Source organism: Berghia stephanieae, chromosome 2 (assembly GCF_034508935.2).
Source record: "Berghia stephanieae isolate SIO BIC M18660-M18661 chromosome 2, UCSD_Bste_1.3, whole genome shotgun sequence".
NCBI classification, from domain to species: Eukaryota; Metazoa; Mollusca; class Gastropoda; order Nudibranchia; family Aeolidiidae; genus Berghia; species Berghia stephanieae.
Genome location: NC_088361.1, coordinates 36,569,269 through 36,582,336, shown reverse-complemented (window position 1 = coordinate 36,582,336; position 13,068 = coordinate 36,569,269). Strand labels below are relative to the sequence as shown.

At 33.8% G+C, this 13,068-nt stretch overlaps 2 protein-coding genes across 2 annotated transcripts in view; one reads left to right on the top strand and one right to left on the bottom strand.

Annotated features, from left to right (window-relative positions):
* LOC144964807 (5-formyltetrahydrofolate cyclo-ligase-like) overlaps window positions 1-3,431 on the bottom strand; it is a 5,322-nt gene extending 1,891 nt beyond the window's left edge. The window contains exons 1-2 of the mRNA XM_078899445.1: window positions 3,201-3,431; window positions 1,100-1,355 (exon numbers count right to left, since the gene is read on the bottom strand). Coding sequence (XP_078755571.1) covers window positions 1,100-1,355; window positions 3,201-3,311 — 367 coding nt within the window. The 5' untranslated portion in view covers window positions 3,312-3,431. The remainder of the gene's footprint in view (window positions 1-1,099; window positions 1,356-3,200) is intronic.
* LOC144964806 (small ribosomal subunit protein mS26-like) lies at window positions 3,381-13,068 on the top strand. Its single transcript, XM_078899444.1, has 4 exons — window positions 3,381-4,055; window positions 7,029-7,160; window positions 10,344-10,467; window positions 12,790-13,068. The coding sequence occupies exons 1-4, from the start codon at window positions 3,844-3,846 to the stop codon at window positions 12,940-12,942; spliced, it is 621 nt and encodes a 206-aa protein (XP_078755570.1). The 5' UTR covers window positions 3,381-3,843; the 3' UTR covers window positions 12,943-13,068.

The window sequence follows — 13,068 nt, the reverse complement described above, 5'->3', positions numbered from 1 at the left end:
AAGAAAAAGAAGAAAAAGAAGAAGAAGAAGAAGAAGAGAAGAAGAAGAAGAAGAAGAAGAAGAAGAGAAGAAGAAGAAGAAGAAGAAGAAGAAGAAGAAGAAGAAGAAGAAGAAGAAGAAGAAGAAGAAGAAGAAGAAGAAGAAAAAGAAGAAGAAGAAGAAGAAGGAGGAGGAGGAGGAGGAGGAGGAGGAGGAGGAGGAGAAGGAGAAGGAGAAGGAGAAGAAGAAGAAGAAGAAGAAAAAGAAGAAGAAGAAGAAGAAAAAGAAGAAGAAGAAGAAGAAGGAGGAGGAGGAGGAGGAGGAGGAGGAGGAGGAGGAGGAGGAGGAGGAGAAGAAGAAGAAGAAGAAGAAGAAGAAGAAGAAGAAGAAGAAGAAGAAGAAGAAGAAGAAGAAGAAGAAGAAGAAGAAGAAGAAGAAGAAGAAGAAGAAGAAGAAAAAAGAAGAGAAGAAGAAGAAAAAAAAAAAAGAAGAAGAAGAAGAAGAAGAAGAAGAAAAAGAATACTAATAATAATAATTTCATAATAATACTAATAATTAATTAATAATACTAATAATAATAATAATAATAATAATAATAATAATAATAATAATAATAATAATAATAATAATAATAATAATAATAATAATAATAATAATGGCATCTTCCTAAACGGTCATTACATTAATGAGTGATATTTTATAATGATGATACAATGATAGCCCAAAACTGGAAAAAAATAAAAGGGTAAAGTTGAAACAACCAAATGTTTACTTGTGTAATGTTTTATTACAAAAACATTACCAAATGGAATGATAAATAAAACGAATACAATCCGCAGAACAGACGAGTCAACAATATGAACCATCTTTGTCTTTATTGATAAAAGACACACTCTATTGCGTGTATACCAACGTTTTATAATGGATACCTTGTTACCCTTAAATTTGGATAAAGTCAACATGGCTTAAAGTAAACCTTTTTACAAAAATAATGTGTTTAATTGGACTGCATTAAATCCCAAAAGTAAAATGCTGAAAAACCACCTCCCTTTACATCAAAATTCAAATTTTACTTACGGACAGGAAAGGCTTTATGTATTACAAATTTGATTTTCTTTACCTGAATAAAGTGCATCTAGTCCCTCATCAAACTCAGAAGGCTGTTTAATTCCCCAGGATGTTGTTGGAAGAGTTTCATAATCTGCCCATGATGCAAGTTTCACCATTATCATGTCATCTTTAGTGTAATGTGGAATGAAACATTCTTTACCATCGTTAAACATCATGGAAAGAATGGGAAGAGTATTCACTTCATCTGACATTGGAAGAAAAATAGAGATTCTCCTACTTGTCTTATATACGTCTAGATCAATCACCTGTAAATCAAATACATAAAAGGCAAAATAACTTGATTATGCTTGATCATATATCAAAAACAGTTATAGAGTGCAGCTTTATATAAAAAGATTAAAGACAATCATTCAATGCTGGATACAATGGTGATGTATGATTCTAATTCATGCAGTGTTGAGAACAAAAGCAGTCCTACTGTTCCTTAGCTGAAAATGGGGACCAGTTCCAAGGAGGAAAACTGCTGACGGTTCTCATTTCTTATTACCTTTTTGCTGTACCTTGGTTCTTTGCCTACTTCGTCTTCCTCACATACTCCAATACTTACCACACACCCCACTTACTAGGTACAGTATTCATTAGCATACACACATCACTTTTCCTCTCACTCCCAGTCTGCACAGCAATTGTCAGGCCTTGAGAAGATCTAAGGTTGAAAAAGTACCGGTTCTAGGAACTGAACCAAATGCCAAGGTCAACATAGAACCAGAACCTGTCCTTGTGGTTCGCATTTTCCAGAAATATATATTTATATAAATAGGATGAGAGAAAAAAAATAAATAAAATTATGACACTATTTCAGTACATAGTAAACATCAGAAATATTTGAAAATTTATAAACACCAAGAACAAGACCTTAACTTAAAACCTGCCAAGTTTGATTTAAAAAAAGGCTTAATTAGTTAAGAAACTAAGCTGTTATACCAAAGTCTTTTAAAAATCACGATATCAGAGGTTTTCAAATGTGTGCCTTGTTTTTGCAGTATAATGTTATTCCTGTGAGAAGTTCCCTGTCATAAAAACAAATGATGGATCGGAAAGATTCTAGAATAGGTTTTATTTCTCCTATTAATGCAACATAATTTAGCAGAAATCAAATTCGATTTATTTCCAAATATAAATGGCCTCCAACAAACCCTGGCTTGAATCCACTGCAAGTAAGCACTTCGTTTTGGTAATAACACTTATCAATTGAAAACATAAATTCAAGCCAGTAATTACGGAATAAGGCAGTACACACACACACACACACACACACACACACACACACTATATATATATATATATATATATATATATATATATATATATATATATATATATATATATACACTCGTTATTCGCAGTAGTTGAAAATAGCAGATATGATTCATTTGAGTTATTCGCAGTAGTACTGCAAATGTGGGTTCGTTCTGTATTTGTTCGTTATATATTATAGAACGAACCCACATATGCAGTATACTACTGTGAATAACTGAAATGAATCATATCTGCTATTTTCAACGACTGCGAATAACGAGTATATATCCGTATATATCCGAACGCTATCTACTATTAGTATTAGCAGAAATACTGCGAATAACGAACATGAACGCTATCTACAATTAGCAGTACTACTGCGAATAGAGGAAATCATTATTCGAAGTAGTAGTAGTAGTAGCCTAGTACTGCGAATAGAGGAAATCACTAATATTCCCATTCCCAGTACTACTGCAAATAGAGGTGGCCTTACCAAAATTATTAATTCATCCAAAGTTCAGGTACCATGGTAGAATTACGGTGGTGAAGGTTTAAGTTAAGATCTATTCAATGTTTTTAATTTGTTATATTTTTAAGGATCCATTCTTAAGGTTCCTGTGTGAGCCCCATCTTAGTTCTACTCAAAACAACAAAACAAAGACACACACAAACAAACCGCTATCCACCGTGGCCTTCAACACTTGTTAGTGTTAGGGCCGGGATCCACTCGGCTGCTCAGTGAAATCGCCAAGAAACAGTGGGAATCAGTAATAATAGACAGAGAAGTATAACATAATTAAGATGAAAAAGTGGAAACGAAGACTCAAAAGTAAAGTCCATCCAAAGCTTGCCTTCTTCAGTATTGCGTTAGACTGTCCACTCTTAGATGCATCTGTTAAACAATTCAGAACCTGTTTCATTTCTTTTCGCAGTATAGATTTCGCTTGTCTAGTTGAATTCATTTTAATGGACAGAAGTGCGCATGTATTTATGTATGGTGCACTTTGAGTCGAGAAATAATTCAATAAGAGATGGTGATGGTGATGGATAGGAAAATAAGACAAATCGTCACTCTAAACAATCCTGGCTTCCGACCTCTGACTTATTAACCCGGATACAAAATAATATACCAGAATGAACTTGACCTAAGTGGCTAACCCCTATCTCTCTCGTCGCTCAAATCCCTGGACTCATGCTGCTTTGCCTTATGATTTTCACGTACTTGGATGTCATTGTAGACGTCTTGTAATAGTTTAAAATTACTGTGAGACCTAATCTGTGTATTAAAGCAATATCTCACGAGAATTGATAGACACAGTTTGTTTCATTTGTTTTGAAAATGGAATTGGAACTCGATCTAGACGTATGAAAAGTGAAGTGCAAATTGAAGATACACAATCACAAACTCTAGATTTTTGGAGAGTGACTTGTCCTGTTGATTATTATTATAAGTTATTTTTAAATACTGTAATAAGCAGGTAAAATTGAAAAGATATGTCGGTGCTCACCAAAATTAGTCTAAATTTTTGGACGAGCAGTCTATCAAAACAGCTAATTCAGCCAGTTCGATTTAGAAAGCCCAGATGGCTTCCAATTGCAAAGTCCAAAGAATTTTATGTACGGAAACCAACTCCAATTGATCCAAATGAGTATGAACTACTAAGAATGAAGTATATGCATTATAGATCAACTATGAAAGCTATTCGGTAAGTAACAATAACTTAACTTCTCCTCTAAAGAGAGGAGAGAGAGAGAGATTTTTTTCTTTTTACATGACATTACATTCCCCACACACTACATCCTGTAGCATTTTATTATGGCTGGGGATATTCGGACTCGAGTCTGAATAGTCGCCCCTGGCTATTCGGACTCCAATGCGCATGTGCAATCAACAGGATATTTGGACTCAGTCTGAATGGTCTTCCATGGCAGTATAGGTTTTTTGTTTTTTTTTTTGTTTTTTTTTCTAAATATTGATAATTAAATAGAATTGATGCACATCAAAATAACAATTATAGTTTAGTTATAGTATAGTAACTTTATTTGATAAGAAAGACAAAAACATTGATCAAAAGTAAATTAAAGTAATTGAGGTCTAAAGGAAAAGCGTTGTTAACAACACAACACGATGTCCATACAAAATCAGGACAATTTAAAAAAAAAATTAACATATTCTTCTAATATTAGACAGGCAACAATCCTTCTACAGTCCGAAGCTGGGGTTATGAGACTCTTGAGTCATTTTGACATGAGCAAAACAGAATTTCTTCTGAACTCTTCTGTTTCATTATTAGTTCTGCCCACTGCCACGCTGTTTTTCACTGTGCACACACAGGAGACTATTCAGACTCGAGTCCGAATTGCCACTTCGTTTTATTATTGTTGAATTATAAAGTGCGATAGCTTAATTTACCAATATTTAATAGTTTGTGTTTAATCACACTCTTGACACAATAACTATAATCTTGGTTGTTTTGTATATTTAAACCTTATGTATGGGAAATTCCACGGATAATGGACTGACAAATCAGAGTAAAAATGCATACATTTCGTGCCCTGAAATGTGTTATATTTATTGTACGGACCTAATATTTTCCATGGACACGTATTATGCCCTCTCTTATTATTATCATATGTCAAAAGGATAAAGATGAATCTTTATCAACTTGAATTTATTTGACATTATAATGTTGGTAACAGACTGACATCAGAAAATTCATCTTTTTCAATTTCATATGTAGATGGATAAAACTTTCTGAAGTTAAACCTTCCAGTAACAAATGAGTTCTTTAATAGTAAATACAAGATGTTGTTCTACAACACACTAGCAATATTTAAATGATTGTCCAAAATTTGTATCTGCAGTCTTTGAAAAAGTATCGGTAACGGACTGACACCTCTGAATTTTGTTACTCAGAATAACGGTTACTACATAAAATCCAGAGCAAATAACACATTTTGTTATTATGAGCAACACTGAATACCCATTGTAATTGATCAATCAATACTCTTCCTTATATGGATGTCAAGCTACATTGGGCATGATGAGTAACTATATTGGTGACATTAATTATTATTATTATTATTATAATTATTTGATATAGCGCCAATATCCACAAATAGTGTTCAGAGGTGCTTTACAATAGTTTTTTTTTTAGTATCACACATGTTCATTCATTCTACAAAATCACTACAACAGTCACACACATCTTGTTCGAAATTCACATAGAATCACAATAAGCAGAATGAAAAAGATCGGTTTTTAAATGCCGGTTGAAGACTTTCACATTGTTGGGTTTTGGGTGGTAAAGAATTCCATACGATTGGAGCCAAAAATGCAAAACCATGTTCAGCAAACTTTGTTCTTGGGATGTTTTCTCCATTAGCGAAGAACTGCTGGATTGCAGATATTGAGTTGGTTTATATTCCCCGCCAAGGCATTCAAGTGATGTATGGTGAAGGCAATTGTAAGCAAAACATGCAATTTTGTATTTTATTCTTTTCTCGACTGGAAGCCAGTGTTGTGACTTAAGGACCGATGTTATATGGTCCCAAGGCTTTGTCCTTGTAACTAGCAGCAGCTAGCAGCTTTGTTTTGCATCAACTGTAGACTGTTCACTGATGTTCTTGGTAGGCCGTACAGCAGAGAGTTACAATAATCCATGCGGCTGGTAACAAGGGCATGTATAAGTGTTTTGCATGTTTCATCATCAATAAAATTTCGTATATTTGGAGAGCATTATGTATCGCATGACAGCACTTTGTTATGTGTGCGCATGTCTAGGTGAGTGTCAAAAAAGAAACCCAGATTTCGAACGACATTGGAATTTTTAATAACAGATTCGCCGAAGGACGGTTGGTCTATCCTTTCCTGTCTTTTTGAATACAATCAGCTCAGTTTTGTCAATGAATTTCAACTTGTTGTTTGTCATCCTTCTTCAACGTTATCCAGACATGCTGCGAGTCGCTCTTTTGTTTCTTCTGTATTTTTTGATGAAATGGGAGTGTATAGCTTGGTATCATCGGCGTAGAGATGATGGCTAAGACGGAAGGTCGCGATGATGTTGCTTAAGGGCTTTGTGTACATTGTGAAAATATAAGGGCCAAGCACTGAACCCTGTGGAACGCCAAATTGCAGCTTTGTTGGTGGTGAAAGGGAATCATTTATTATGAGAACATGCTCTGACCGATCTCGTAAATAGCATGAAAACCAATCTAGAGCTTTGTCTCCGATTCCAAAGAGCCTCTGCATTCGGTCTTGTAGTATTGCATAATCCACAGTGTCAAACGCGGCACTTAGGTCCAGCAGCAGGAGTTAAAACGACTGATGAGGACAACATTTCATTAAAATCTTAAATTTTAATGTTTATTTAATAAAAGTCCCTGATACTTATTATTGTTTTAATATCAACAAACAACAGCAAAGGTGGCAATAATTTTGTAGAAGTTGCAAAATTTATAATATTGAGAAAATATTCTTTTCGGTCCTCAAATAGGGTATATATATCCATAAAGCCACAATGAGCAGCCTATCAGAAATATGCATAAAACATCCATATATGCATAATCCTGAATGATTTTCCAACAAATAGGAACCGAATTTTAATATGTTCTTAAGAATTTGTAAACCACCCCTACGGTTGACATTTTCATGAAATTGCCCATATATACTTTTTCAGACTTCATCTTAAATCTCAAATAACTCAAGATGATACTGGAAAGAATATACAGACTGATCTTGATGAAGCTGCTGACTTTAAATTAATGGAAGAGCAAGTGATGGCATGGAATAAGAATGTTGCTGGAATGAGGTTTGTAACATTAACTTAACGTCTCATATTTTGATTATAGATATATTGTATATTAGACCTCAGGATCAATGACTTTTTTTTTTTAGAGCTACAATCCATGTAAAATGCAATATCCCAGAGGATTAGAATAGTACAAATCTTTCTAAATATCTCTCATACCCAGATACACTACAATATAGTACATTATAGTGAATACGCTTATTTTGTAACAATTTGACAGATATAATGAACACGTATTCATGTCATCTTTTTTTCCCCTCTCATTACATCAATAAAATCGGTTACCGTTTTGCTTTTGCTTTTGTGTGTGTGTGTGTGTATGTGTGTGTGCTTTCTCTTTTTTTATCCCCTGACCTGATCCTGAGTCTTAAAAAAAAAAAAATTATTTTATTTTATATAGCCTTTTATATTTTGTTTTTTGCAATCAACTTTTGTAACACCAAAATAGCTAATTGTGCTCGTTCCAGTTTAGAGATGCACAAACAACCAAAAATACAACCAAAGATTACCTTAAATCGAGTTAATGCATCAGATTCCATATGTGTCCCATTTTTTTCCTGTGCCCTGTTTTAAAGCTTTTGTCCTGATTTTTTGCATCAGAAGAGTCACGTCTGTAATACATACAGATACAAAAATAATAAAAAAATTGCCAAATTGATTAATTTTGACTGTTTGATTTCTTACGCAATTGGCATTATGATTTGGTTGATTTTAAAATGATACACACTGAGATTGATGATGAAAAAAATGTGTTTTCAAGATGAGAAAGACTTTTCATTGCAAATGCCCTTTGATAATCAAAACATTTTTTTTTTGGATAATATGTGGCACACAAGCAGTAAATTCTGTTTCCATCAAGTGATTCACAAAACCTTTTTTCATTGGTTCAGACAAAACGAAATTGATCGCTTTGTTATTACAGGATATTTACAGAAATACTTGTTGCCTGCTTGCAAAAAGCTTTTATCCTCAAAATGATTTAATTTTTGTTAAAGATATAGCTCCTCAGCACACCTCTAGGACCTGCCAAGAGTTTCTGTACTATAATAATCAGGGCATTTCATTGACAAAGTAAATTGGTTGCCAAATTCTCAAGACTACAATCCCTTGGATTGTCACTTCTGGAATGACCTTTCGACAAAAGTTTTTGAAATCCGGAGCCAACCTTTTCAAAATTTTAAAGAACTACAGCAGAAAATTAAAACTGTATGGACATAGGTCACTAAGTCTTCAGGAGACCCGATGAAAAGTGATTCTTCAGTTTCTTTCAATTCTGCGTCATGTTGTTAAAAAGCAAGGCAGTGTCATAATGATGCATTTTGGATGAATACATCACATTTCATAAGTTTTTTGGTAAAAGTAATATGAAATGTTTTTCTTTTATTCAATGTTCAGTTTATTTGATTTTTTAATCGATAAGAAGAATATCCTCCAACTCATGTCATAGTCAAACAATTCAAACAAATAAGAGACGCACATTAAAAATTAAAACACAAAAATTTGCATAGATATTTTGCTAGGGTCATTTCAACAAAATGTAAATGACACTTATAATTGTTGAAATTACCAGTTCTTGAAATTAAGCATAGTTAAAATTTACATTTGTAGAAAACCTATGTAAAAATTACAAGAGATGAAGTGAGTAGAAAAGTGCCAGAAGACAATAGAGAATAAAAATTTTTCGCGGCAGTGATGGGGTTTGAACCTGCGACCTTATTGGTACGACAACTCTGCCTGGCCGGTGAGAGCGTGACTCTACCGTATGAGCTATCCACGAACACAAAAATATTCGTATCAAACTCAAGTCATTCATTACAAGAGCTCTCTCTCACCAGCTACTGGAGACAGCGGGTTCAACACACAACCATCGCGAAGTTACCTGGCCAGCAGTTAAGCTTAATAGCCAATATTCTCAACACAAACATATAACATAGAAACAATTGCTCCGGTATATGGGGTAAATTTTTAATTCAGAAAAGTGAGTGGAGCAGGCACTTATGTTGGTAACAACAAGAGATGAAGTGAGTAGAAAAGTGCCAGAACACAATAGAGAATAAAAAATTATTTTGGTAAAAATTACAGCAATGTGGCTTAGCTAGAATTGACACTATAAAATTCTTAACAGTATAAGTACAATATGTATAATATTCAGGATAGAACTATATAGTACAATAAATGATTTTTAAGTGAAAAATCTATTAAAATTTGGACTGGACGAAGCCAGGAGGAATGCAGCTTCAGTAACTCATGGTGTACCCATCAATGTTTTTTTTTCCTTTTTTGTTTACGACTGATTATATAACAAACTACTATGTACAGGACCCCATCCAATAGAGTAGGCACTACCCAATTAATAGCAAAATGCAAAGATTTTGACGTGACATGCTCAAGACATACAAAATAATGTGTCCTGAATTGCTTCTTTCCTTGCTTGCAATGTGCAATAGCTGTGATGTTAAGTGCATGATGTTTTTTTGGTTTTTTTTAAAAAATATAAATATATATGATTATTCCAATAAGTAGTATTAAATATTTTTTTAAAAAGTCCATTCCCTGTCTGTCTCTGCACTAAAACTGCAGAGCTACCATCCCACACAGTTCATAGTTGTCCAATAGCATTCTTGCTCAGGTGGTTCTTTTGCTTGCTTCTTTTTTCCCTTCACTCGGGGCCATATATGTCATTTTTGTTACATGGTCCACTCTTGGCGCTTTCTTAAGCTGAACTATATTATTTCTTTAGAATTTGTCCTCATTTTTATTGTAGTTGTAGTCTTGCTATTTTATCTTTTTTTTTTTGTCTCAGGTGTCTAGATTGGAACATTTGTAGTTTTAATTAATTATTTAACTCTCTCGAGTTCATATGCATGGAAAATCGGAACAAATTTGTTTGAATTTCAATGAGGTTGAACTTGAGAGAGTTTATGTACAATCGAACCTGCCATAACAGTACAAAACCATAATAATATTGTCTAAGATGGAAAGCCTCCAATAAGATTTTGACAAAATGTGTCGATCTTTTTCCTTAAACTGTTTTGTGATGTGATTCTATTTCCTAATTGATTAAATAGTAATAGGTCTAACTGTTCATGGAACTTTGTTCTCATTTTCCAGCAAAAATAATATGATGAATTTTCATTCAAAATGCACCTAAGTTGTTGTTTACCTTTTTCAATATGTTTTTAGGGAGGAGAGGATAGCAAGTGAAATGAGATTTGAGGAAGAGAGAATTCAAAAGAAGATGACACAAGAGGCTGAGAGACGATTACAGGAATCTCTTGCTGCTGAAAAACGTCTGCAAGCAAATAAAGTAGGTGTTGTTCGTAGATAACAAAGATTGAGAAGAAAGTATTCTATGGCAGATTTGATAAGCTATGGAGTGACCTTGAGACAGCTTATTTTAAGAATTCTATTAGTCATCAGATTCATGAGGGTGAACACAAAAAAAAAATATTGGGATTATGATTGGCAATCCAGTCACGAAAATTGAATTTAAAGCCATAATGATAAAGATCACAACATTCAAGAAATTTTCAGTGTAAGAGATTGTGCAATCCCTGGATAACAACATCGCCTGGGAACTGAATATTACTTTGTTATCAAGGGGTGTTATTCCAGGGTTTTCAAGATGGCGGAAAAGGGGTGTGTGGTGAGACCTGTGAATGCATAACAGTGCGATGCGCTGACCAGTGTCACAACAGCGTTAGAATGTGTATTTTTCCTGTTTACAAAGGGTATAGCAGTTACCCGTTCACTCTCCAGTGTGTATTGTCATTGTTTTGATCGTAAACAACGCTCGATCGACATTTAAGAAAATTAAAAATAAATTTTAAAAATCAAGTGCCAATATGATAGTAACACACAAAAAACACAGAGAAATACATCTAGTTTTTATTTTAATTAAGATAAATCCATTGATACTGCTGATGAGTTTTGAATACCAAAGTTTTTCTTTTAAGTCTTCCAAAATTTACAAGTAGTAGATCCACACCTTCCAATATTACATTAAATTAAAACTTTAAAAAACTAAAATATAAAATTTTTACTGATGTATAGAGAAACAGTTGATTTTTCAAAGGAAAATAAAAAAGTGAAAGAGGCTGTTATTGCTATTGTTTTCCCTGCTATTCCAACATATTGTGTCCATAAACATCCATAATTGCCCCCATTGGACAAGGCATTGCCTGATGATATCATTTAACCTCCACTGATCTCAGACAAGTATGTAGCTAACAATGTTAGTAACATGGAAGGTTAATGGACCCTAGAGAGTTCCATTCATTGACATACTTCTTTTGCTGTGGTTCCATATGAACAAGAACTGATTCCATGCAGTTTAGTAAACATGTGTTTTGATTGTTTGGTAACATTGCGATCTCAAATAAAGAGAAAAAAGGCGTTTTTTATTGGTTAAAATTACGAGATGATGATGGTCGGGTATCAAGCATCTGTATCAACTGTCCATGATTGTTATAATGATGTCGCTAAACAGAGATTCTACTAATATGTATGTCGCTTTATTCTGGTTTTTATTTCTAATAACATAAACTCCAGCACAGTTTCCTCAGGACATGCAAAAACGTTCTGTGAAACTGAACATGGCTATGACGTTCAATCTTTGCTTTCCACCCAAAAGTTACCTAGTTCGAATATCCACCGTGTTATGTGGCCTTTATCAAGCCACCTCTCCCTTGCTCAATTTGCAGCGCTGTGCTACAGCTAACACCTGGGTTATTCCAGTCTTCCCTTGAATAATGAGAACTTTATAATTATTTACTTTATTGATTTGTTACAAGGAGTTGGTGTGTGAGTGTGTGTTGAGGGGAGGGGGGTTGGGGATTGCTGTATCACAGCATTCATTTACCGTCATAACCAACCATTAGCACTTCATGGTGAATGACATTGAAATTGGAATTAAAGACGAAGAGATGAGAATAAGTAGAGAGGTGTCTTTTATGCAAAATTGCCATGGAGTGTGTGAGTTGCTGTGTGAGTCTGCGTAACGCATTTGTTACTTACTGCATACACACACATGCAGTGTAGAGATGCACACATAAGTAACTGTCAATATCACAATAAGTCATTAGTTATTGAAATAACGTGCTCAAATTTTTAAAACCCCTTTAATTAATTCATTAATTATTTTACACTGGCTGAGTGAAATTAGTTTGAGGAAACTATGTTCGAGGAAACTATGTCCGAGGTTAAAATTTATTTGAGAAAGAAATGGAATGATAACAAAGAATAATAAGGGTAAAATTTTGAATATTTACGAGGAAACTGTGCTGAAGTAATATAGCAAAAAAAAATTGGAACCAAAGGTCAATGTCGGGGGGGGGGGGGGTTGTCGTTATTCAGGAGTGTCATTATCCAGAGGTTGTACTGTATTTTTTTGTCCAATAATAGTAATAATTAAGCTCCAATTTGCTAAATTTAGACAATTTATTCTAATTCTGGTTCATACCATTATAATATAAACATAGTAAGGCAGTGGATCACATATTTCCTTCAATTTCAAATGTCTACTATGTTACATGAAAAGTGTGATGTTTTGAGAAATTGTAATTAGATAGTTATGTAGTAAAATTTTCACTTAAAATTGCTTTTTTTCATGTCTCTGTGTCTCATTCAGATTGCATCAAAGACGTTTGTCACAAAAGAAAATCTTGACGTTGAAATTGAGAAAATGTTGGACAGTAGAAGTGATTACAACTTTGCCTTGACACGAGATGGAAAGATTATGGAAGGGGAATATCCAGACAGAGTGAGAAATTCAACCTCATGACATTCATCCAACCATGCCATTATAATAATTTTGGTCCAGTCACCATGTTTATTACACTTTAATTATAAATAGAATGTTTAAAATCTCCATGAATATGAAGAATTTTGAATTAAAACAGAAATTTAG